The 26,677-nt window shown below is 44.6% G+C and overlaps 1 protein-coding gene across 1 annotated transcript in view; it reads left to right on the top strand.

Moving 5' to 3' along the window:
* Positions 1-26,677, top strand: part of POU2F3 (POU class 2 homeobox 3) — a 42,285-nt gene that overhangs the window by 13,013 nt on the left and 2,595 nt on the right. Inside the window, exons 4-11 of the mRNA XM_064470857.1 lie at positions 3,532-3,566; positions 17,215-17,319; positions 18,903-19,005; positions 22,197-22,279; positions 22,433-22,615; positions 23,004-23,145; positions 24,022-24,158; positions 25,446-25,607. Coding sequence (XP_064326927.1) covers positions 3,532-3,566; positions 17,215-17,319; positions 18,903-19,005; positions 22,197-22,279; positions 22,433-22,615; positions 23,004-23,145; positions 24,022-24,158; positions 25,446-25,607 — 950 coding nt within the window. The remainder of the gene's footprint in view (positions 1-3,531; positions 3,567-17,214; positions 17,320-18,902; positions 19,006-22,196; positions 22,280-22,432; positions 22,616-23,003; positions 23,146-24,021; positions 24,159-25,445; positions 25,608-26,677) is intronic.

Genomic DNA, 26,677 nt, shown 5'->3' with positions numbered 1-26,677 from the left:
TGTCCGGAACTGTTCTGCTGCTCCCATCCCCAGAGAAACCTCCCCGGGCAAACTCGCACCAGATCTGATGCCAGGGCTATGCAAAACAGCTGCCAGGTGAACCAAGGAGAGCAGCACAGTCCTTGTCTATGCTGTGCTGCAGGGAGCCACCTGAGCTTATTGCTGCCTTTTTCCCCCTGTCCGGAACACCCATAAAGAGGGCAAAGAAGGCTTGTTTGATGGCGAAGCTCCTGGGAACAGTAGTGCAAGGGCTCAAAGCAGTCTTTCTCAATTTAAATCCCAGGGCTTCCCCAGTTTGATACAATTTAAGGAGGGGGGACTGCATCTAGCAGACACTGGAGGCTTTGGATCTCATTGTGTCTGGCTGGTGTAGCAAGAGGCAAGTTTTTGGCTGGTGCAAAGCTCCATTAAAATTAGTGGAGTTCTGGCAGTTTACAGCAGCCGAGAATGTGCTGCCACTTACACTTTTCTTTCTTTTTATCTCCTGGAGGTAGAAAAGATTAAATCTTAAGTGCAGATCCTTGTTGTTTGAACAGCCCGTTCCTTTAAGGAGAGAAATGACTACTTCAGTGTGAGTCCTGATGTTGCTAGAAACTGGGGATAAACTGAGTCTATTTTTAAAATATTTGTAGGAAAGTTACTGATTCAGTTGAAATAGGGGAGTTATCCCTATCACACCCAAACCTTGGCTGGCAGCTGGAATAATTTGAATTTTACTCCAACACAAGCTTTTACTGAAATAGAAAAAAGATGAGATTTGTTTGCAAATAAATCTGTGCACAAACACTTACTGGACCTGCTGAAAAGTTGAAGAGATTTGTGTATCCACCTCCCATTTACATAACCACTGGGAGTAGAAATTACCTCGCCCAATTTTAAATATCTCACTGTTGGACATCTAAGTCTGAACCAGTTGCCCCTGGGTCCCTTTGTAGTCAATAAAGAGAAATAGTCATCTCCAGAGGGCCATTCATCTCAACTTAAGATAGGTGTCTAAGATAGGCCAGATGAATGGCCTCTGGAGGTGCCTATTCCTCCTCGCTGTCTACCAAGACAGCCTGGGGCAGTTTTCTCAGGCTTAGACGCCCAAACTACGACTGAGTTAATGTCAATCTCCATGCATATTTGCAGTGTTTTCCACTGTCACCAAATATCTGGCTGAGGTACTCCCGAACACCCCTGTGGATCTGCGGAGGGACATGCAAGAGAACAGAGGGTAGGACTTGGAAGAAGCTGTGTCTGGCCTTGTAGGAGAAGAAGGGAAAAAGAAAGGTAGAAGTCTGTCAGCTGCGTATGCTTGTGCAGGGAGGAAAAGTAAAAGATGGGAAGCTTGGAAGAAGAGGGAAGAATGTGCTGGAGAACTTGAGCTTGGTCATAGCGATGTGGAGTGAAACACTGTTCCGGCTGTGCGTCTCAAGTTCCAAGTTTTGGGGTGTATGATAGTGACTCAGAGCCATCATTGGTGGGACCCAGGGATTTCCCTCAAGGTCTTTGAATCTTGCCTCATCAACATGCTTCATTTGAACGTGAACGAAACTCTTGTATCCAAGAAACCAAAAGATTACCTTTTCCTTCCTGTTCTATTTTAGCAACTGGGAAATTTATTTCCTCCTTCTCTCTTCCTTGCCTTTCTTCCCTTCAGCTACTGCCCTTAGATTGCATCAACCCCCTGTGGGTTTCAAAGGTAGAAACTGCAGGCCTTGAAGATCCTCACACCGTCCTGCTCAGGTGTGTGGATACTGATTGTGATCATCTATTAACACTATCAGCATTCCCATCATTATATGTGCAGTTGTTGGCTCTTGGGGCGTAGAGCTGGAACGCAATGAATGAACAAATTCCTCAGGCGGGAGCAGCTGGAGAGAGGTGGTCAGGGAGCAGATGGTTACAGCGGGAGGCACGGGAGCGCGGAAGCGCGTGGCAAGTTGGAGGTTGTAGTAGAGTAGGGAATTACATGGAGGAAGATAAAAAGCTGAGATTGGGAAGAGAAAAAGCTTTGAGAAGCACGTCAGGAGGAAGACAGGAAGCAAGGTCAAGCTCTAGCACAGCAGACAAGCAGACAGGCTCGGGGAGAAAGCACAGAGCTGGATCTAGGTTGAGTTGCAGACAGTGAGAAGACAGATTTCAGAGCAGGAGGGCAACAGCTTGTTCTGCTGTTAAATAGTGCTCTGGTATTGTTTGGTAACGAAGACCTACAGCTCAGCCTAACAAGAGCAACAAAGGCAGCTCAGTTTCCATGGTCAATGCCATTAACATGGTGCAGATTAAATCTCCAAGTTTTTTCTAGGTAACAGAGAGCAGGGTGCCATGAAATCGTTATCGTCGACTCTAAAATATTTTGCCATCTCTGAATGATTGTACCAAGCGTGCTCCCCCTGAGGATCTCAAAGAATCATGCTGATTCACCTGGGAATATTATATGTATGGTGCAAGCTGAAAAAACGTGTGCTAGATGGAGGGTAGAGGCTTGTTCAGTTGAAGAAAGTGAGTCAATGGGAAAGGCAGATTTGCACTCCTGCCTGCAGAGCCTCTCTTAGATGCTTTCCAACTTTTTGCAAGAGAGACATGAACTACTGAAAAACATGATGTGTTGAAGCTTGATCAGATCAGAGGGCATAGGCTATGTTTTATGGGGAACATTATACTGGAAAAAACAGGAGGAGGAGGCCCTGGGGGCTTGTGCCGGTGGGATGTGAACAATTTAAGACTATTTATCACAAACTCAGTTGGACTGGAGGAGAATGATTTAGGGAGTGGATTGCAAAGGGAAGGGAAGGGGTTTCTTGGGGTTGCCTTTGCAGCTAAAGAGGCTTCGTGGAATCCCTTAAAGCATTCATATCTGTGGAGTGTACAACCTTTCCTCTGTGATGTTCTTGATGAATTTGGCAGGTGTGATGGAGTGGGGGGGAATGTTTATCATCAAAGGGGAATGAGTGAGGGCCTGTGCAGTACCTTCAGGCTGAAACCTGTCTGATTTTTTTCCCCCTGTGCCTGCCAATCTCTTCTGGAATCAAGGAGACGCCTCTTGAGCACAACCCCACGGCACCCTCTGTTCCTTTAGATATCCCGTAATTACTCAGTGCCACATGAGTTCCTGAAGATCCCTCATTAACAGCCTCAGCCACCTGTTTGCTAGCCTCTCCCACAGTTAGTTCTTACTTTATGTACAGTGCCTTGGTCCTGGATTTCCCTGGAGATTTGCAATTTCTCCAGCTCACCTCTGCTGGAATCTCCCTTGCAGCCAGTGAGCTTTCCCCTACCCTTGCTGCTTGGCCAGGTATCTCCCAGGCAGAACCACTTCTGTTATTCTTCAGCAAAGGCTGATACCACCAAACTTTGCAAAAGCTGCCTTAGTATTTCCATTGCTGCATTCACATTGACTCCACCTTCCTCCTCCTCTCCTTGCTCTTATAGTAAACTGAGCTGGGTTAGCAGCGTGTCTTTGGTTACATGCGTTCTAAGTTCTGGAAGGTTTATGTCGATGCTGACTGTCATTAATACTGAGATATTTTTCTGTTTGTTTCATTGTAGGAAGTGAACAGAATGGGCTGGACTTTAACAGGCAGGTAAGATGCTCCCTGGGTTTCCAGGTATTCTCCTGCTTTCTTGAATTACTGTTTTTTAATTGCTCTTCTTGCTGAGTCCCAGGCAGCTATTGCTAAGAGATAAAAACTGTTAGGTCAGAAGCTACCATGAAACAGACCACACAAGTTCCTCCCAATTCCCCTTGTGGGATAGAATGACAGATTAAACTTCTGGTTTCCAGGCCTTCCTACTTCATATAAGTTTAGTTAATTCGTGTTTCTTTAAATCACCATTTGTTTGAGGCTTTTTCTGGCTTTTTTTTTTTCCCCCATTGCCATTTAGAAACAAAAGGGACCTTATTTACACTGGCAAATGTGCAAATCCCGCCCCAAAACCCCAATCATTTTGATTTCTTGTGACACTGGTGCTGAAAACACTGTGGTATGCAAGTCTAAGAGCATGGCGCTGACTCACAGGAATATCAGCAAGGGCTGAAGATGAGGTGGTTTGAGGTCTTGGAGTGTGTAGGTCAAGACCAGGCCTGCCTACAACTGCAGATTCCTCTTTGTAAACCAGTGGGGAAAGGGACAGCAGATAAAAGCAAGTGCTTCTTGCAGGGCAAGCAAGCCCTAATTGCAAATGAACATGTGAGGGACCGTTGTCTTTGCTGTGTTTGCTGTTATCCTCCCCGCTTCAAGCAACTAAAAGCAACCCTCATCTCACTGAGTACCTGGAGATTTTCATATGTGGCTCTAAGAAATCCCTGACTCTCACATCAGAATTGCAAGGGCAGGAAGGTTACAGTCCTCCAGAGAATATGGATCTTGCATCTGTGCAGACACATGAGAAAATGCTCTCTGAGTCCAGAGCTAAGGGCTGTTGTGGCTGTCAGTGGAGCTGGACTCAGACCTTGTAAATTAAAAGAGGAGGTCTGGAGAGCTAACTCGCTGATGTGCTCCAGGACTCCAGGGGTTGACTGGGTTGCTGGAGCGGGGACACAGAAGGGTACGTAGCTCCATGGGCAGTCATTAGCATTTGAAGCAGATGTTGGCACTCTTAAGAGTACAGCAGCTTACCTGCTTCCAACTGTGCATTTCCCGAGTTCAAGGGTTGCAGTCCTTTGCAAAGGCTTCCTGCTAGCGGCAGGTGGGCAGCTGAAGTTTCTCACCATGACTTTTCTGTCCTCCAAGCTTGCCTTGGTGGCTGTTGCCTGACAGATGCCAGCAAGCTGCTGTTTGTTTGTTTGCTTTGGCTGCTCTGGTTTTGGGTGGGTCGTAACTTCCTATCAAAGGTGTCTTAACACGTTCAGCCATCTTCCACGTTTTTGGAATACCCAGCCGAAAACAAAAAGTCTTGTGTCTCCAGCTCTGTGGATTGCAGAGCCCAAAGCATAAGCTTTCTACATGCCAAAAGAAGAATCCAATGTGCTTATAACTAGTGATAAAAGAAAATTCCCTCAAGATAGAAATAAGCTATGAAAGTACAAGATCGTTACATGTTGCAAACTTTTCCTATGGCAACACCACAAAGATATTAGAACTGGAAGCTGGGCTGAGGTTAATCAAGGAAACGTGATTGACTGTGGTGAAGCGGTGCTGATTTACACCCACTGATGATTTGACCCATCAGCTTTAAGGTCCTAGTCCTCTGCATGCCACTGAATGAGCGGATGCTGGAAAAGTTGTAGGGGCAGACAGCCTCACAGTCAGCAGGATTTGGGCCAGAGTCATCTTGATAGAAACAATTCCCTCCCAGAAAGATTGTGGTTTTATGACAGTCTTCTGTAGCATTCACTTTCTGCGTTTGTGTTTCTCCTTCCACCAAAGGGGTACCGCAAAATCCCTTTCCTTTGTGCTAGCGTATCTGTTTGTGTAACTGAGTAGCAAGCCTGACTGGGGACTTATTATGGCTTAAAAAGCAAAAGCCTGTGAACAACCTCATTTTAATGTTTTGTTTTAATCTGGTGCAATTCCCCAGACAGAGGTAGTGTCTGCAGAAGGGGTTTTGCGGTGATGTCAGGGATGGGGTTGTAACCATCCATGTGAGTGGACATAGACGTGTGCGAATGGCTCTTTGTCTCCCTCTCTTGGCCCTCTCAAGGCCACGTGTAGACTTGACCCATTATTGTTATTGTTATTACTTTAAATGAGCATGAGCCCAAATGCGAAAGGGTTATACCCTCACATTTCAGATTGACCTCAGCTATTGGTGAATTCATCTTCAATTCAGCAAATAGATTTCAAATTACAAGAAAAAGGAAGAAGAGAGATACGGAAATATCAAAATGTTTTAATGTAAAATCAGGTGCCAAGCTCTTTCATTAGGGGTGGAGGTTGGTGGGTTTTTTCATTTTGGTTTAGGGTTTGAGGTTGGTTTGGGGTGGCTTTTTTTTTTGTTACCTTGCAATTCAAGTTTTCAAACTGAAGCCAGAGGACTATGGTTTGAAACCCAACTCCAAACTGAATGCGAGAGCTGCTGAGCTCTCTTTGACTTTATTTGGAGTGCTGGGCGCTAATCACTTTGAAGATCATAAATCTCACATCATTTAAGCCTCTCCTCCAGTCTTTGTAGATGGCCTACATTTCAGGTCTGTTTCCCTCCCATGTTATGCTCCAGGCGGGAAGAGAAGGGTGGAGTGACCTGGTTAGACCCCTTACTTGCCTACCAATTCCCTGCTGTGGCTGCTCTCACCCTGAAAATGGGGAGGAGGGAAACTCTTGCGGAGTTTGAGGTTTTCTCGCAGTTTGTGGGTCAGCCCTGACTTTATGAGAAAGCTGCCTTCTGATCCCTCAACCTATTTGGCAAACATCTCTTCCCCCCTCCCTTCTTCAAACTCTCCTCCCACCTGGATGCAACAGTAATTTGTATGTGAATGAGAGGGAAAAGGGTGTGTATGGAAAAAGGAGCATCTTCTGCCTTGCCTATCTGGTTTGGATTTTTATTTAGTGACTCTAATGCTAGTTGTTTCCTGTTTATATCAAGGGAAATGCAAAGAGACAGTAATAAACTTTCACCTTCAGTGCTGGCAACCTGGTTAGCGACATCTGCTCCTTGATGGTTTGGGATCATGTCCAGAGTGTGTCAGGGACAGAACTGAGTAACTCCGTAAACATGGCTTCAGTCTTGCCATGAAAGGGGACCAGGAAAAGATCTGACTGAAAGTGTTGAAATCAGACATTTTCCTCTCTGTAATGTGGTGATCCTCACCAGGTGATGCTGCTGTGGTCTTACCCGGTTTTGTTTGGTTTATTTCGTTGTTTGTATACTCAGCGTTCAGCCTTTAAGGAAATATTGCATTGTTTGTTTCTGTAGATGGTTCTGAATAGAGCTGCTCTAGAGAGCCAGGTAATTTACCCTGTGTTTGGCGTTAAACCCTGAGATAATATTGCCTTCTGGAATACAGGCATGGGGCTAGGGCTGATGGTTTTGGGAGACAACAGGGCTTGTGTGCATTCTGTGAGTGTTGTAGCCCAGCACATAGTGCTGTGCACTGATCTGTACCTGGAGGAGGAAAATACACAGATGCTGAATCACTGATTTCTTTTCTGTGAGGGGAGTGATGTGTAGGACCATGTCATCTGTTGGTTCTTGCAGCAACAGTCTCTGAGTGCCAGGGAGGAACAAAGGCTCAGACCTCCTCTCCTTCCGGAGGGAATGAGAGGTCCCCTCCAAGCCCCTTCATGCTCTCACGCACTGAGCTTCACTCCAGTGCTGGGAGAGAATACACCTCTTTTGAAATAAAGCTGAAAGGTTGCTACCAGTGCAGGAAAGGCTTACCAGGATCTGCATGTGCTCTGTATCCAAATATGTCCCACAGTTTCATTCCAGCAAAAGGCTAACCCTTGCAGACAGGCTGTCATTTGTTTAATGATAATGACAGGTTAGGTATTTATATCAATGTAAAGGTGATCCTGCTATGGGACTTTACAATGTTGAAGACAGACAAGCAGGCACTGGTGTGCTTGAGCAGCCCAGGGCTCAGCACAGCTTAAATTTTCCTGTTGGTTCTTTATTCCTATTACTTTATTTTCTTTGGTTTACACCAATCAGGGCAGGTAATAAGGTTATGTATCTCTTTCCAACAGGCTTCCTAGAAATAGGATCTTGGGATGGATTTACCTGGGGAAAGGAGGTAGCTTAGAGATGTATTCCTGGGGCAGAAGAGATGTTCAGAACCAAAGGGAAGCATCCAGAACAAAATAAAGAAATAAGATATGCAATTGAAGTGGCCTTGTATTTCATATGCACGTTAGCCCAACACTTACATTTGCACATGGGGTCATACACATTGCCGTTTTTGACTGTTGCACATGACTGTAAGGGACACATTTCAGAATCCCTCTCTTCCAGTAGTCAGTCAGCATTAAATAATTAAGCTGCTTAACATTCCCAGTCAGAAGGACCTGAGTAGACGTTTTTTTGGCCAATTGAGTGTGTCTGCTAGTATATCACAAAAGAGCAGTGAGGGACTGGGTCCACTGAAAAATTCCTCCCTCTCAAAACCAAGTGAAGAATCCTGTGTGTTACTGCCCTGCTCTCTGCAAGAGGTGCCAAAGGGTTTCCCCTCTCTCAAGACCTCCTTACCTAAATCATCTCCCTGCCCTGTTCATATCTCAGACTTGTTGTCCAAGGGAACTTTAATTGTTGAGGTTTATGTGGAGTTTTCAACAGTTGTTTTGAGGTAATAGAGTGAGTTGTCTCAGGTCTTCACAGCTGATGTCCTGTAGACACACAGAATGAGAAATTAAAGTGGGCAAACTGCATGTGAGATCTAAAATCACTGGCGGCTCTTTTTCAGTGCTGTTAATAACACTCTGACCTTGTTTGGTACTTTCCACCCACACGTCTGAAGGTACTTTGCTAATGAATTTAGGATCCCGGTGCCTTTGGAAGGTAGGGAGGTGTTTAACCCTGTCTTACAGATGAGGCAGACACAGACTGACTACCTGGCTTTTCCCAAAGATGCTGAGCACCGTGATTGCAGTTGAAATCAGTGGATGCTTTATAGGACAGTTGCCTGTGGACATTGAGGTGTATTGTAATCCAAGTACCTGCTCCCTGGCAGAGCTGGGATATGGACTCCGATTCTCTGATTCATAGTCTTGTGCTCAACCACAGACAAGTTCTTCCTCCCCTCTGTCCTTTTGAAGGTGGAAAGAAGGGCCTAACTTGCTAGGTAGTTTGTTATTAATATCTGGGATGCAAAACTCCCTGCAGATTTAATTTTGCTCCATCAGGGCTTCCCTCCCCCCAGGGATCTCTCTCATAGTTTTTCATTCCACTTTGTGCTCCCACCTCCCCTTAATCTCATGTGTTCCCTACATGTCATTTCTGTTCCTGCTTGGCTTTCCCTGTGGGTAGTTCAGGTTTCAGTCTGCCCTCCAGATTTCCATCCCAGTCCTGTTTTGCCCTCCTCTCAAGGGGAGGTTCACATCCTGCTTCCTTCTCCCCTCTGGGGATCAATTCAGATTTCACTCTCTCTTCTTCTCCGCATTGCCCCAGGGTATCAGCCTAAGTCTTGCATCTGCTTTTCATCTCTTGAGCCTTCACTAACTGGAAATCAGCCCGGCTGTCCGTATCTGCCTTGATTGACACTACATCCAAGCTGAACACTACCTTGGCCTTTCCCTTTTGAAGTTTCCTTGCTCTGTCCTAGGGATAGACTGATTGCATAAATTTGTATGTGTGCTGTTTCTTCATTGAAATGCTGCCCTTTGGGAAAGCATCAGAGAAAGCCCTGGCTTGAGGGAAAGTCCTCTGTTTCTATATATGGCACTGTTTTGCTTAGGACAGATATGTAGACAAACCCCTTCTTCAAGCTAGTTTTGTTCTGATGCCTCACAGAAGTCCTCAGATGAGATTGCTGGGAATTAACTCCAAAACAGGCCAGCAAGTCTTTGGGGAAGCTTATAAGGGAAAGGGGGATGGAAGTAGGAGGAAGAATTTTGTCTTTTAAATTTTTTTTTTCTCAAGTGGAGGACTGAAACCACTAAATTAGCTTTATGTTAGCCAATAACAGTTGACAACAACCCAGCATCTCTTCTGAGTTGGCTGGATTGTATCCATTCCTTAAGATCTAGCTGCAGTCTGTTCATAAACTTGCTTTTCTGCTCCAGGCTTCTACAGAGCAACCTACACTTATAAGGTATTTCCTACACTTGTTGCCTTGGTCCACTGGCAGTATATCTTGCAGAGCTGTTTCAGAGCTGTCTTTGAGATCAGGGAGAGAGAGAGGTCTTTTCTTCATGCCAATTCCCTGCTCCAACTCTGTTCCTATCATCTTTTGGGAAATATTTCCTTGGCTTGCAGGGGACAAGCCCTATTTTCATGGACCTGTCCAAAGGGACATAACAATTGTTTCCACAATAGAAACTAAGCTGAAGGCATGGCTGTCACTGTCAAACCACTATTTAGGTTGCCTAGCACCTTTTTAAGTGGTGAGTTACACGAACTACTGTGCCTGGATATGACTCTTTTGCCTACTATAGAATGGCTCATTGGTAATAAGGAGAGGACTCTAAATTCTTGAAGGCCTTTCATCTGGTGAGCTCCAAGAATTCAATCAAAAGCCTGCACCACCCAGCAAGGGTGGGGCCCTACACCCATTTTGCAGAAGGGCAAGTCATAGCATAAAAAGGTGAAGGTGATGGGGTTTCAAGCAAGGCCTCTAATTTTGGAAGCCTGACATCAGAGTGTACTTTCTCTCTTCCCAGAGGTGCTGATCTGCAGGCACTCCATGTGAAATCAGTGGGCTGAACCAGGGCTGCTCAGCCCCTTAGGAGTCAGATGTTGGGTTTAAGCGAGCCAGAAACCCTCTTGCCCTGCTTCCCCAACACACAGAAGTTGCCCAGAGCCACTGAGTTGGGAGCAGGCAACTGGCTTTTAGCTCTCTCTTCCCCTCAATCACTAGACTTCATTCCTTCCACCCGAAATGAAAAACTATGTGATACTCTCCAGCAAAGTTGATCTTTCTCACTCTCCCTTTCTTCTTTAATTATATTACTTGTGTATATTTAATGCAATCCCTCTAGCTGCTCTTCCTGTGTCCCAGTTCCCTGGGGCACAGCAACTGGTGCCAAAACTACGATGAACCAATCAGAGAAACCTGTGGAGCTGGGATGGAGCCAGCCCCAGTCACGGGAGCAGCCTGATTCCAAGTTAATTCCTTTCAAACGTGGGATGTGGTGGAAAGTGCTTTGCTATTGAGGGCTACCTGTACCACGACTTGCTAGGCGGACACTGTGTTGCCCTCCTCATGGGTGACTGATCCGGGGACATCGGTACTGTACAGCGGGGAGGCAGTGCCAGGGATTTAGATGGTCTGTGACTCGCTGGCGACCAGAGGGCACAGAGAATACAGAACAATCACAGTCTGCTCCCCCTAGACAAGACATTCGTGGGAAGGAGAAATTTTTCATGCAGAAAATTTGGAGAAGAACTAAGGGTCTCTTTCTGGCCCCAGAAGAGCCCAATAAGGCAACTTTGCTGCTGACTTCAACAGGAACGTGATTAGTCTCCAGGGAACCTGTGTGAGCATGTAAGAGGGCATGGGAGAAGCCATGAAGCCTGGTGTGTGTGAAACTGGATTGATAAGGAAAGGGGCAGGGATGCAGCCCAGGGTGGGAGCAGTGGAGATAAGCTCAAACGTGTAGGCAGAGGTGGAGTTCTGGAGAGCTTTGGAAGTTGGGCAAGTGAAATTGAGAGAGATGCGGGGAGCAGTGCTGCAATGTATGAGAAGGTTGGGGCAGAGGAGCAGGACCTCTGGGCTGAGGATGGCTAGGGAGGAATGGGCCAGGAGAATCGTGGAATGGAGACATGAGAGAAATATCAGCCTTAATGGTGGTAAAATTGTTTTCCGTACTTGATGTGGAGGTTCTCACCATTCTGACCAAGAAAAAGGCATCTTCTCCTCCCCTTTTTTAAAATACCTCCAATTTGGCATGTCCACAGGCCTTGCCAGAGAAGGTACCACGTGTCTGAGTACCAACAGTAAGACCAAAGATGTTGTAAATTGTTGCTTTTCAGTATCTTTTTGCCAGTTCTGTGCTCCCTGGACACAGATCACCATACAAAAGCACTAGCTAGCTTCTGTGGTCCTGAGACTCTTGGAGAGGCCGCAGTCTCTAACGTGGAGAGCAGCCCTTCGTCAGGACGTGCCTACCTGAGCAGGCGCCGATATGAGCGTGGGCATTCAGGGCAGGTGCTCTTCCCACCTCCGGCTTTTGTTCTCCACTCCCTTGCCCAGCGCCTGCTTTTGAAGCCAGCTGTGCTACACGTGATCATTCTGAGGTTTATTGTTCAGCACAGAGGAGAGGGGTGGCTTTTTCGTTTTCCTGTTCTCTGTTTAAAAGCAAGAACGCTAGGGAAATACTGCATCAGAAAACCCATTAATATAAAGCTGAGTGTGGTTCTGTTTGTTTTCTTTTGCGAAGCATGTAGCTTGATTGTTCTTAAAGTTTTGATTTCCCACCCCCACTTTTACTACAGCTAAGGTGCAACTATTAACATCCTGAGCTGAAGCTCAGAGGGTAAAGCATATCAGATCAGGCCTCAATTAATAAACTCAAAGGCCTCATATAGCTGTGATGCAGGTGTGTTGAGGTTAGCGAATACATTTTAGTTTTTCACTGTGCTGTCATTGCTGAGTTTTAGGATATAGTCTGTAAGACGTTCAGCATGGGATTAACTCCCCTTTTGTCGTGCTGACAGCTTCTGGAAAATCCTAGCCTTCAGTGTGAAAGGATAGCAAGTGTTATAAAGTTAATATTGTTGCATTGACATAAGGGTTTTCTGCTTTCTTCCTGGGTGTCTGTTAAGCCTTGCCATACGTGCAGGATAGTACATGTGGAAATAGTAATTGCAAGCCCATTATTATTATTGCTATAATTTATTATTAGTGTGTTTTTTATTTTATGGTGCCCACGTGTGCAGGTAATTCACAGAGAAGTACACTTACGCCATTGGAAGGTGGGAAGGCTTAGTTAACTGCAATAGCCTTGGACCCAGTTTTGATACCTGTTTCTACCATAAAACTTCCTTGGCTTCAGGCAAATTGCTTTGGGGCAGCTTCAGCCAGGTCCGTTGTACTGAATAGCGCTTTGGGAGTGATTCAGCCCTGGAAGAACCGTACTGTTTGCTTTCAGTGAGGGGCAATTTGTTCAGTCTGTGTGCACCTGATCCTCTTCTGTGCAGTGAAATAGCCTTACCACTCTGCAATGAGGGAGGCAGGCATATGAGTAAGTCAACCTCTCAAACAGTTGAGTTGCTGACTATGAGATAAGCCAGATACGAAGGCAGATAAATATCTGTTTCAAAGAGGTTACTGTCTAAATAGAAACTACACAACAAATAGGATTGTCTTCTGTTTTACAATAACGACCACAGTTCCTGCCTAATAACTGGTACTAGAGAAGGCTGACACAGCTTTAACAGCCTCGCTCTCGCAGGGTACGGGGATCTTTTATCTAGATTTGGGGAAAGTATCCATGGTTCTGAGTGCTGAGTCAGTCAGTGGGTCGCACCTTTTCAAAGAGGATGACGGCGCAGTGCTTACCTTACATCAGAAGTGCTCATCAAAAGGAGGTGTCTTGGGGCTGCATTTAGCCTGCCTGCTTTGGTGTCTAATAGACGAGGAAGACCAATTTAGATTATCAGTGCGCAGTGACTCTAAGCTCTGTTTATACGAGGAGGACTGCAGCCAGAGTCCTGCCCAACCAATGGGATCTGACTGTCAGTCCACTGAATCAAATGTGGGTCGGTCGGTCTGTCTGTCAGCAGGGTATGGCCTTCCACACAGTGAAATCAGAGCCACTAAGGTGAATCTTTCCAACTTCCTCATGTAAAGCTGGCTTTTCACAGCTTTGCAATATGTCTGCAGGATGTTTTCATGAGCCGAATGTTTGCCAAAAGTTCACAGATCAGTTACAAAACAGATGTTTTTTTTTTTTTCCTCCCCTTCTTCCTACTGGTAAGGAAGAGTTTGTGCAGTAATTGCAGGCAGGTTGGGAGATGTTTTCTTCATAATTCTCCTTCTTATGAAATGTTTATGAAACACCTTCCACAAATCGGTTACGCAAGCAAGCTGAAGAGCTTTGATCATTTTCCATCGCCCTCAATATGTTTCTTAGTTTGTTTTGCTTTTTGTTTTTGTTTTTAGGCAAGAGATAGGTAAGAAACAATCTATCCTTGGCCAGGCCCAGCAGATGTGCTAGCCAACTAAGGAAAGGACTCTCTTTCCATCCAGTCACCCTTCCTGTGTTTTTCACTCTTGATTGCTTGGGGGCAGCTGACCCTATTTTAAGGCTGTGAAAACATCCACTTGAGATTTGCGAGTGTGATTCCTTTCGTATCCTGGAGAAACCCTAGGTAGCTCCACGTACCGGTGCCGCCACCTGCCGTTACCTCCTCGGGAAGAGCTCAAAGCTGCTCCCAGCCCTGCCCAGAGACTCCCCTCCAGCCCAAGAGGGAGAAGGTGCCTGTAGATTTGCAGCTGGCAACCCAGGCTTCATACCTTTGCCTAGCTGTCAGTGAGGAGGATGTGTCTGCAGTGCATTACTTGGTCCCACTGTTTAACAAGTTTGTTTTTCCTTAGATAGTGTTATTTCCCCAAATCAAATTCAACAGGAAGAAACTTAGGTTTACTGTCAATGACTTCTTGTTCCCCATTCCGTCTCTGACCTGATAGTCATGCAAAACCAAGGTCCTGAGGGACCACAGTGGGATCTGGTCCTGGTTTTAACTAAATCACATTTGCTCGCTTGCAGTGTTTTAGCAGGGTTCTCATCAAATACCTACATGAGGTGATGCTGTGATAATTTCCACTTTTTCGAGTTCCTTAAAGAAAACTTTTCTCATATTTGTAGAAAATGCCTGCAAATACAGGTCAGATGCACTGGGAAAGGAGAAGGCAACTCCTCCCCTTGTTTTATTAATTTGAAATTTACATTATTTTAAGGGAGTCTCATGATATTGAGTGGCCTCACCCACAATGTGTGTGGTTTTTTGGGGTTTTTGGTTTTGGTTTTTTTAATGTGCAGTTGGTAATACTGCCGGTTTAGCCAGGGAAAAAATGAAGGTGCAGGATTTGCATAAACCATCCCAAAAGTTTTGGATATACCCCAAACTCTCGCTAATGAACAATTAGCCAGCTGCAGGCCTGTTGGGGAGAGGAAGAGGAGGGAGAGGTAAACTTGAGCCTAAACCCAATGAAAATAGGTGCAGTGGAGAAGGATTTGTCAAGAACACCCAGGTTCCCGCCCACTGCGCAGGAGGGAGGCAGAGAATTCCAGGGACGGGGGAAGGAGCAGTAGGAGATGTTGTTGTTTTTAAATTGGGAACCAGTCCTATGCCAAACCCACCTCCCGTTCTCATATTGTGCGATGCTGGGATGCAGCTACACACCCCTTTCACCCTGGAATGCTTCCAAATCATTCCGCTTGGCAGCTGTAAAAATTGATTTCAGTTTGGAAATGGCTTGTGCTTCTTCAACACTCCACTCCTATTGGGATCATAACTTAGGCGGGATCAAGTGCCTTGTTCTCTAAGACGTGGATAACTTTTCTTTTTGGGACTGTTCAGACTTGAATGACTGCGTTGTGTGAGGCAGACACACATGAATTGCAAGCAGGGGTAATTTATTTATTTTTATTTATTTATTTTTACTTTTTGGCTCGGATTACTTTTTTTAATGCACCCTCAGAAAGAAAAAGACATGCGTAAAACCATTTGCCTGCAGTGGCTGGATGGTTCGGGGTAACGGTGTATTCTCCTGAGCCTTTTGTCTAACATTTAGTAACGTAGTCACTATCCGCATTGATAGTGATCAAGAAGATCTCTCCATCTGATTTTTTTTCGCCAGGCTAAGAGGGATGATCATGCCAACCTGAAAGGTAGGAAAGAACTGGAATTTGTAGCATGTATAACTCTTGTTTCAAGGAGCTAGTACTATTGCAAAACTAGTTTCGGCAGTGTCCGGAGCTATAGCTGTAATGAAAGATGTTGTAATTCTCTTCCCTCTGCGTAGCACCTTCCAAAATGCAGAGGTTATTGCTACAAGGCCAGCTCCCTGCGCTGCAGCTGCAAGCCTCTTGAGATCACATTTTCGCCTTTGCTCCTGTGGAGATTTGTGTATTTGTTTGCTTTAGTCAAATTGAAATAAAACATCCGTCAACCAAAAATATTCTCTTGGGCCAATGTTTTTAAAAGCTGAATTTCTTGTCCCCCTCTGCTGGTAGGAGGTTGTATGACCTAAAGTCCATATCAGCACTGCAAAACCCCAGCAAACGGGACCCCCCTTGTCTTCTGGGGGATGTTGGGCTTGGTTGTAATTTCATGGGAGATAGTGAGGTTCAGCCCTAGTAGTAAGAGTGAATCTGTAATGCTGAGCCTGTGGACAGGGTTTTCAAGACTTGTTCTTCCTGGCGTCCTCCTGGTTTTTCCAGTTTGTGGAAACTGGAGCCTCTTCTTGCACTGGAAAGGCTTACATGAGGAACAGGACTGATGATGTGAGCCTTGTTCGACACATTCTCACGCTTAGGAGAAACTTGAGCCTAAGTTTGGAAATTGTTTGCTTGGATTTGTTCTTAGAGAAAATGTGTTACAAGAGTCTGTATGACTTTTCTGTCTCCTGTGCATGGTATCTGTGTGTAGACACTCCTCAGACAGCTTTCAGGAATTAATCTAAAAACTTCTAAAATCTCCCCAACCAAGTTCCCCTCTCTCTTGTCCCAGTCAGCCTTACCAAAGGGTTTCAGCTAGTACATAGTGACATAACAGGGTTTGGGTTTTTTTTTTTTGCTTTTTTTAATGCAGTAGCAATGCTAGAAATGAACATGGAGACTATGGAATAAACCAGATACAAAGGTTCAGTCGTGGTCCCTGGGTAAATTCTTCTCTTAAGAACGTAGACTCAGAACTAATGGGTTTTTTTTGCAGACAGGAATCTTTCCTGAACATTAAAATAGGTTAAAATTACCACTGGACAAAGGGCTGACACCTGTGAAGTCTTCCAGTTCTTTTTTCACAGCTTGTTTTAGCTAAGGAAGCAGATGTTTTTCCTTGCCAGACCAGTACCGTTTCTTGTCATTTTCTGGTAGAAGCTGAGCAAATAAGTTTGGGGCCTGGGGTGTGGCATTTTCAAGTCTGGAAGATTACAGTGCATTTTGAGGTCTTTTACTTCATGACCCTTTCCTTTTGCATCCCCTTGCACCATTCTCTGTCACCTGCAGAACAAAATGAAAAGATTTCTATAGCCAATCCTGCCATCAAGTTGTGAGTCGTGATCTATAAAGGAGAATTGCTTTGTGTTTTCCTTATAATTCCATAAAATGCCTCAGTGTTTTGTCTGAGGAAAGGACTCCCATGATTTGGACCTTGCTAAGTCACTGGAACTTGGTACTTCCTAAAATGTTTTAATTAATGCATTTTAATTGAGCAAACTGCAAGCCTTCCCTTTCCTTGGCAAGGCAGGAAAACTATGTCCATGTTATAAACTGGGGAGCAAAAGTGGGGAGTAACCATGCCTTCCTGCAAAGTCAGGGATGGAAGCAGCAAGTCCTGACCTCTAACTTTTCTCTGAAAGGAACCCCTTCCCAATCCCTTATGGCCTCTCAGACTCCTAGCTGCCCCACACCTCCTGCACCTCCTTGTCTCTCTGCTCCCTAATGCTACAATTACTTTGCTCTTTTTCAGATTAAAACCGAAGACCTCAGCGACTCCTTGCAATCTACAATCCCCTCCAGGTCAGGTCACCTTGTTCAGGGATCATCAATGATGCCTGGAAGCCAAATCGCGGGGGTAAGTGACTTTGCTGCTTCAGGGATCCAGAAGTCTGAAATGGCACTGGCTAGTGAACCTCCGGAGAAGAGGCTGGCTTTGAGCCACTTGCCAAATTACATATGCCTTTTGACTGTGGCAAAGGGAGACTTGAGGGTGCAATGGATGCAAAATCAGAAAAGTGAGTCTGTGTTGGCAAAAGTCAGCTTTCTGTGACCGAGGAAGTGAGCTTCCTCCTCAGCCTCTTTCTTTTCTGAAGAAATTCTTACATGTGTTTAAAGGGAGACTGGACATGTGCTTAGAAGAGATTTCCTTTGAGGGTTTATTTAGTAGACAAACCACACCATGCTCAGGAAATCCCTTGAATTGAAAATAATTGGGGGCTGAGACAACACCAAGGGGAAATGTTAGATATGCTTGCCCTGGTCTTCCTTTTTCATGAGTGTCAGGTTAATGCCATTGTTGGAGATAGGATTCCAGGCTAGAGTAACTCTTGATCTTAACGAGTACAGCTATCCTTGAATATGTTGCCTCAAATTGATTTATACCAGCGAAGAAATTAATTCCTCGAGGGATTTTTTTCCCCCCTAACATTGAAAATTGGAGTTTAGCACTTAACTTGTTAAATTCTAGTCAGAATTAGATGCCGGAAGGCCACACAGTTGCTCAGTAATCTCTTCCCTCATTCTTTCACAGGGTATTCAGATCCCTTACACAATTGAGGGACTGTTCAATTTCCCCAAAGCTTCAAAGGAGTTCTTGAGAAGCTCGAAAAGCTCACCTTATTGAGTAATGAGTTCCTTTAAAAATATATCTCTAAAGAGAGTTCGTCTTATTATTGCGGCTTTTTTTTTGTTTTGCTTTTTGGTGTCTGTCCCAGGCAAGTGTAAACTTTTAGTCCCTAATCCCAGCAAAGGACCTGGGGCTGGGACCCCAGTGGTGTGAAAGAGCACTAGGATGTAATCCTCATCTCTCAGTACCTATTGCCTGCTCTGCTCAATGCACAGAGGGGAATTCCTGGCAGCTATGTGGCAAAGAACAGGAAATGTTTTTGGACCTGATTACTGTGTCCATTGCAATGCAATTGCTGTCAGTGCAGAGAATCAGGCACTGTTGGGCATTGCTTCTTTCTCATCTCCTCACATGGCTGGCTGAGAAACGAGCCTTCTGTGGAAAGTAGGCTCTCAGTGTGAGATGGGACAGTCAGCTGCAATTCCTATGTAATTTTAGGGAGTTCACTCTCTGAAAATACATTATCTGGAAGAAACCGATATCTAAGTGCTTTCACAAAACTAGGTCTTGATTGCCAGTGCCTCAGAAATGTCATTTTTCAATAATTGGCTTTTTCAGATAAGAGTAGACAATTCTCCACATGTGTGCTCAGAATTCTTCTTATACAGCTGAAAACTTCAGATCCTGAAGTACCTCTGGATCTGTAACTCTCCAGTGCATGAATTGGATAAATCCAGTCTGTTGGCAGTTAAATGAAAAGTGTGAATGGGGTCAAGGACAGTATAAAAGAACAGGGAAGCCTTATAGGAGAGGTGATGCTGTGTGAAGAGCAGACATCTGAGTTTTGTTGTTCCCTTTGCTTTTTCCTGTAGGATATGAGCTCTCTTCACACCCTGCAGCAGCTTGTGTTGCTTCCTGGTCATATGCAGTCAGTTCCCCAGTTTCTTCTGTCTCAGTCTCAGGCCGGGCAACAAGGTAAGAGTAATAAAAGCTAGAAGGGGCATTGTTATAAGCAGATATATATATAGGAAAAGATTCCTTCATGACTATTCATTTTAATCTGGTCTGTTAAGTTTTCCCAGCATGATGGTGTCTGTTCCCCTGCTATGGCACCAGATGCCATTTCCCCTGCTCTTCCCCATGTGCTGGTTCCCACACCTGGGATGATCCCAGCAGTTGATCTGGGAAGGATCCAGTGCAGGAGGTGCTCCTGGTATCTGTGGCTTGTGTGCACCAAGAGTGCCACCTTGGGGCCAATCTTTGCAGACCTGGTAGGGATCCCACCTCTGAAAGTCAGGACAGCATGTGGTTGGCTTTCGGCAAAACAGCAAGGAGCCTGCTCCTTGGGGAGCAGTTGCAGCCTGCCTGGGCTTTCAGCCTCTCTGGGTTAGCACTCTTCATTTCTTCCAGAAAAGTGATGGGAGGTTGAGCTGTTCTCTCAAAGTACCTTAGAGGAAGAGCAAATCCAGGGAAGGATCTGAGCTGCTCTGGTGGAAGGATGATGCTGGCACTAGAACAAACAGGTCTAACCTAGCCGGGAGCAACCCGGGGTTGAGAGCTGAGAGGTTTGGAGTTGCCAGTGGTTGTTCCCAAATCTTGCTCCAAGCCATGGAGCAGGAGAGGATGGGAGGTCTATCTACTTCTGAAACAGTGTAGTCAGCTTTGTGAGAGGGATGAAAGCACTGAGGGCTGAACCCAGCGCTTGAGAAAGCTCCTGTGTTTCTGGTTCTTTATGGCATTTCCCCAGCAACGGGGACACAGGCATGCCATTGATAAAGTTTTATGCTGCTTGTGGATAGACAAACATAGGCTTTGATCCATAACCAGGCAGATGCAAAGGGACTTGGGTCCTTTGCTCACATTCTTGATTTATTCCAGCACAGAGGTCTGTCTGTCCCTACGAATGACATTTCAGAATTAAAACCCTAAAATCTCTGCAGCTCAAATGCAATGGTACACATAGTCCTAAAGATAACATATTGTAGGAAAGTGGGAAACCTACCTTTCATTGACAATATATAAGCTCTTCTCTCTGCCAAATGATGCTGGGTGATGTATAAAGAAACTACTTTATGCATATTTAATGATAATCTAGAATTTAGTTTGTCTGAAATGGCAGGGTCAGGAGAATCTATTGCTTACTGTCTGCTTTTCTTAATATATAATAGGAAGCACATACCAGAAAACAGAACTTGCTTCCTTCTACTGAGTTAGAGTTTCTTCTGTAAGTGACTTGCTTTGGCAGCTACAACCCCTCCAACAGATGGCCACTTGTTTGGTCATGGCCCTTTTTGGTTCCAGACTTGACAAAGACTGGATATTCTGGCCAGTAGCCAGTGTTTTGTGCAAGAGCACTTCCATTTGAATAGATGATTGCCAAGTTTTAATGACCCTTTGCCCTCTGCTTGCACAGCCACTGGGGAGTGAAAGTGAAGGCACAGGTTGGTTTTGTGGAAGTAGTTGTTTGGTACAGATACAGATGGAGTGTTCTTTATACCAAAGAGATGCACACAATATTCCTGAAGTTTTCTGTTGAGCCATCAGGGGAACACCCTCGATGTTTCCTGAGTTCTGACTGATGGGTACATCAGTTCGTGGATTTCAATGGCCAAAGAGACTTGGCTATGGCTTAACCTTTCCAAGACAACATGTGTTTTGGTTTGGGTTTAGTGTTTTAAAGCTGTTTTTAAGCCAGATAAATTCCCAGGTCTGATTCGTTATGCACTGATTTGATTCATTGTACAGCCCTTCAAACAGCTACTGCTGGGACACTTGAACAAGGGGGTCAGAGCTCTGTGCTGTAGAGGTGGAAACAGGCAGCCAGGTAGATGCTGGGAATACTGTCAGCCAAAATATTGCTGCTGAAGTCTTCATCTTACGGAAACACAGCCTCTGCCTCATCAGCTGTCAAACCGGTGATTCCTGAATCCAGTCCATAATTTTCATTTGAGCTAGAGCTTGGCTTTTGCAAAGGTGTTCAATCATGATTTTAAAGACTCCAAATGACAGAGCATCCGCCATGTCCCTAGGCAAGCCATTCCAGTGATTAATTATCTTCACTGTTAAAAATGTGCACCTCATTACCAGCCTGCATTTGAAATTCAAAGTTGTTCCAGCATTAGAGAAGGCTTATTGAAACACCAATCTAAATAAATAAATGGGATCCTACACATTCAGATCTAAATTAAAAAAAGGAAAGACAGAAAAAGAGAGGGGGGAGTGATTGATTCTGGAGATTATCTTTTTTCCTTTTTTAGCAGAAGTCCATAAATTTTTATAGTTTTCCTTATAATTGTCAGTTACAATCAATAGAATATATTGACTATTTCTGGAAAGGTTATAAATCCTCACTAAATCTCACTAAATTCACCCACAACAGTCTTGAAGAGCCTAACTAAATTTCTAGGGAGCTACATTGCCTTGGACACTACTTAATCCTTCAGGACATTCCCTGTAAGAGATATAGGCTTGTACATGGCAGTTTGTCAACTAACAATTATGCAGTCTCCATTCAGTTTCCTTTCATCATTTCATGTCAGTTTATATATTCCAAAAGAAATTCAATTTATTTGAAATACAGTAGGGTAAGATGGCTTCAAAATGACACTTCAAAATTAAATGTATAGTAGAAAGCAGAGTGGGTAGGATCATGAGATTAACTGTGTAGGTTCAGGATTTTTTTAACAAGATCAAGTGGCTGAAAGTTGAAGTCAGAAAAGCTTCTATTGGAAATAAGATGCACCTTTTTTTAACAGCTACAGTGATTAAGCATTGGGAGAGATTACCACTAAGAATATAGTAAATTTTCTGCTGCTTGGCATCCACAATCAAAGTTAGATGTCTATGCAAAATGTCTGTGCCCTGGTTCAGCCTCAGGTTAATGAGCTACACTCAGAGATCAGTGGGTGAGATATTTTACCTATATCATTATTGTAATAATCCCTTTCATGCTAAAAAAGCCATTAAAAGGACCTTTCCTTTCTCATAATCCGACTTAGAGCCATCCACATTTGTAACAGCTGAAATTCTCATATTTCGAACAAGAGATAGCTGATATTTTCCATTCAGAGATTTCTGGGTCTTTCTCTGTGCAGAGTGATATTCAGTCACCTAGGTGTTGATGAAGGAGCTGGTCTGCTCAGATGGGTCTTTTTTTCTCTCCTCAGCTTTGCAGCCAAACATCCTCTCCTTCCCTCAGCAACAGGGCAGCCTTCTCCTCTCCCAGCCGGGACCCAGCCTGGCATCACAGGTAACTTGCCTCAACGTGCAGTCCAACACAGAGTCCCACCCTGAGAAGCACCCATCTACAAAAAGTGCTGCTTCATTAAGGGCAAATGTCAGAGAAAATTGTGTGCTTTTCTATTGTTGTGACTCTATGCACCTTTTTTTGTTGTTTTAACAGGCTGTGGGCCGGTCTGGACTCCCTGGATCGTCAGTTGAACCCCACCTGGACGTACCACAGCATTTGCAAGTGGCAAAGCACCTAACTCCATCAGGAGCATCTGAGGAACCCAGTGACCTGGAGGAGCTAGAAAAGTTTGCTAAGACTTTCAAACAAAGGCGAATCAAATTGGGGTTCACGCAGGTGAGCAGCTTCATCAATGGGAAGGTTGGTGTCACTTGTGATGTGGATGTGTTGGGCTGGGGGAGTTTGTGGCAGAGGAGGGTATGGAGGAAGGGCTGGATTAGACACAGTTTGGCTTTCTTTGGAGCATCTCCTTCCAGACAGACGAGGAGACAAACCCTTCCTACCATTTCATTACTGTGACCTCATTATCTGCATCTTCATCAATTCACAAAGGTTCGAGGGTTTGGGGCAGACTCTAGTGAGAAGATAAGTCATTTTCTCTGGAAGGCAGGTCACAGAAACTAGGCTGCACCTATTCTGGAAGCAGGCTGGGAGGTGCTCTGACAGCAGGAATTTATGAGGTTTTTTTCTGAGCTTATGTTGTGATTTGGATCTTCTCTGGCAGGGTGACGTTGGACTTGCCATGGGGAAGCTCTATGGCAATGATTTCAGCCAGACCACGATTTCCCGCTTTGAGGCTCTCAACCTGAGCTTTAAGAATATGTGCAAGCTCAAACCCCTGCTGGAGAAGTGGCTGAGTGACGCAGGTAGGTGACACTGCGTGCAGAAATGACACCAGTCTTGGCTAGCGCATGAGAGGATCCACCCGGGAACCTCCAATAAAATCCAGGAAAATTGCAGCTGGAGCTAAGACCTCTCAGATCTGTGTCTGGTCTGGTGACAGACTGCTTTCCTCTGTGATCACACAGCAGGTTTCATAGCAGCCTAGATACCAAACTATAAATGTTGTTTCACTCTGGCAATTTAGTGTCTGGGGCAGCCCCCTCCTGCACCGCCTCTTGCTCTATTGCATGGTCCAGGGCAAATCGCAGGGCTAGTCCATTCAGTCCCTCCTTGTGTAAACTGGGAAGAGTAGGAAGGGACTCCTCCTAAAGTGCTCAGAGATCAGCCTGTGAGCAGTAATTAGAAAAGAAAGATATCACTGCAAGGGGAAGCCCCACTAGCAGCAGTATTGGACCGGTGTCCTCTGCTGGCTGCGAGCCACTGTACGAGCGGCATTAGTCTCAAGTGCTTCACCTAGCCCTTCTGGAGTTGCATGTTTGACCAATTTATGTCAGGAGGCATCACCTACATGAGACCTGACCCCAGTAATGTAAGTCAACATCTTTAACTGTGTGAAATTAAATAATTGGAAATGTGTGATCCTCTTCAGAGCAGGCTGGAAAGAGGAAAAATAGTGTGTTGATTAAAATTTCAGCATTCATATTTCTTTCCTGATTTGAACAAGATCATTGATGGATTGGGACCCTTGGAGCAATTTTATTCATCGTTAGAGGAATGATCCTCAATGTAGGAATATTTTATTTACTTTAGGAGGTGCCATAGTTCCCAGAAAGGATCTAGGAATGAAAATACCTCATTGTCGTCTTTGAATATCTCTCTTCCCTTCCCTCTTTCAACAGAATCGGCTCCTTTGGATTCTTCCATGAGCACTCCCAATTCCTACCCCTCAGTGAATGAGATGTTTGGACGGAAAAGAAAGAAGCGAACCAGCATTGAGACCAACATTCGCTCCACGCTGGAGAAAAGATTTCAAGATGTGAGGGGAAAATCTTTGAATGTGTTGTGAACTCTCTCCAAGTCTGGCATTTGCTAGGTCACAGTAGCACTGAATCATCAAAAAACAGAGATCTTGTTTGGTTGTTTTCATAGGAGGTTAGAAAATGCTTGAAGGGATTAACAGGAAAAGTGTCAAAAACAGAGAAATCAGACCCAATTATTTACTGGGTAAATGCGGTTTTAAGGGAATTACAATTTTGCCACCGCAAGTCCCCATTATCTTCCACTGATCAGTGCACTCGCCAGAGCTGATCACCTGCACCCACCTCTTCTCTTTGCGAGTTGGCAGGCGTTGTGTCGCAGCAGCTGTGTGGCCATGGTGCAGCACAGAAACGGATGCCCCATTAAGCAGGTCTTGTGAAACCACAGAACAGGTTGCTCCAGATATTGCTGCTGAATTTTTTCAGAAGTGGAACTCTTAACTTCCTAAGCATCAAGATTTTAAAGAGAAATCACTACAGAGCACAAACAGTGCAACTGTTCAATCAGTAGCACTAACTTGTTCATTGAGAATTTTTCATCAAAACAGTTTTTGACCAGCCCTCATTTTTTCTTGGTTTCTCCCTCCTATCTGATCATATCAAAATATCCTCCTGTACCTGTTAATGAGAACAAAAGACAGTCATTGTCAGGTCATTACGGGCACCTCATTTTTAGCTAGTATGAGGCATTCTTTGTAATGGGCAAGCTGTCTTGGCATCTCTGTGCTAGGTATTTTTGACCTTCAATGTCTCCAACTCAGTTCAAAACCCATAGAGCTAAATGCTGTGAAATGCACCAGAAAATAAGTGACTCAGAAGAAAGGATAGGTACTGTTATTTCCCTTTATAAATGAGGGATGGAGGAAGAAAGAGAAGAAATGGCTTTTCTGAGATGGTGCAGGTAGGTGTACAGTCAGCACTCAGGTCGTGTGTCCTGTGTAGTGATAAGAAGACCACCAGTCATTAGCTTCCCCTCAAGCAATGATTTAGGGTGCTGTTAAGATCAAAGAGCGTGGCGCTTCATGCAATAACAGGGCCAGATACTGTGACTCATCCCCCACTGATTTCATGAGACTCAGTGTTGAATGAGAAGCACTTTCTGGTTCACAGAACATAATCTCTCACCCAAATATTTACCCTTTGTTTTAGAAGTAAATTTTCTCCCCTCCCCAGTTTACAGCCAACCCCACCCTCGTCCTCTGCCTTTTGAGCAGCAGAAGCATATACTGATGCTGTAAGTTATGGCTCTTTGGGGCTTTCTTTAACTTCCTGCCCTTTCTCAGCAGAACCCCAAGCCCAGTTCAGAAGAGATATCCTTGATAGCAGAGCAGCTGTCCATGGAAAAGGAGGTGGTTCGGGTCTGGTTCTGCAACCGGCGCCAGAAGGAAAAACGGATCAGCTGCCCAATGCCATCCCCCATCAAATCACCTATCTACAATTCCAGACTGGTGAGAGACTTTGGATTAAGGAGTTCTACATGCCAACCCAGACAGGAAGGGAAAACGGTAGGGGGATGCATCAGGGTTTGCTGGAAAATGAAACAGGACAGGGCATTTCCTTGTACACACAAGTCCCTGAATTGGTGGCAAGCCCACTCCATGGTCCTGTGGGGGATTACACCTGCAGGAGTGTGCAGAGAGGCAGCTGGGCTAGCCAGGGATCGGGCATATACTCAACATCCCCATCTCATGCCCACACTTACAGAATATTTATTTTTATTCTGTTAATGGAAGCAACAGAAAGAGAATACAAATTTCCTAGAAAGTACAATTCAGTTTAATTATAGGATAATTTATCCAAATAGGGGTGCTATCCCAAAACTTTTCACCCTGAACCTGGTAAAGAAAAGCTTTCCAAAGTGAATGGAGGAGGAATCAGCATTCCATGGAATGAGAATTACATCCATGCATGTCAATTTAGTTGTTAACTCTGAAACCTAATGGTAACTATTCATATATCAGTTTGTTGGTTTACAACTGTGCAGAAATGCAGAATATACTTCAGTAGTGCTAATTGTCCTTCTCTCATTCACATTCACATTTTGTGAAGCCTATTTTTATTGCCAGGAAGGATGAGGAAAAGATAAACTGTTGTGAGAGTTGGTGTAATCTACTGAAGCAGCTATCGTGGATAACAAGCTACTACTGCACTTCTGCTAGTTAATAGTTGCCTAGGTGCTTCCACATATAAAAGCAGCAAGAACCTTCCTACAGTGTTATTAGTGCTGGAGCACACGAGTGGGAGGGAGAGTATGTATTTGCAAGCAATATTTTATCTTGAAATCTTCTGCGTTTTGGAATTATCAATCAGAAGGCAGGAAAGCATCACAAGAAGTTTGGTCACTTGTTGCACAATACATTTGATTTACAGTCACAAAGACAAAATGCTGCTTGCAAGCCATGAATTTTTAAAGCAGTAGCTTTGGTGAATTGTTTTTCTGTGAATGCATAGTACAAACGATACCTTTGCTCATCAGTCACTCTGAACAACATGGTGCCTGTAGTTACAGTATCACGGC

The sequence above is a fragment of the Phalacrocorax carbo genome, chromosome 21, assembly GCF_963921805.1.
Source record: "Phalacrocorax carbo chromosome 21, bPhaCar2.1, whole genome shotgun sequence".
NCBI lineage: Eukaryota > Metazoa > Chordata > Aves > Suliformes > Phalacrocoracidae > Phalacrocorax > Phalacrocorax carbo.
Note: the sequence above shows the minus strand (reverse complement) of the source record. Positions and strands in the feature narration are given on the sequence as shown.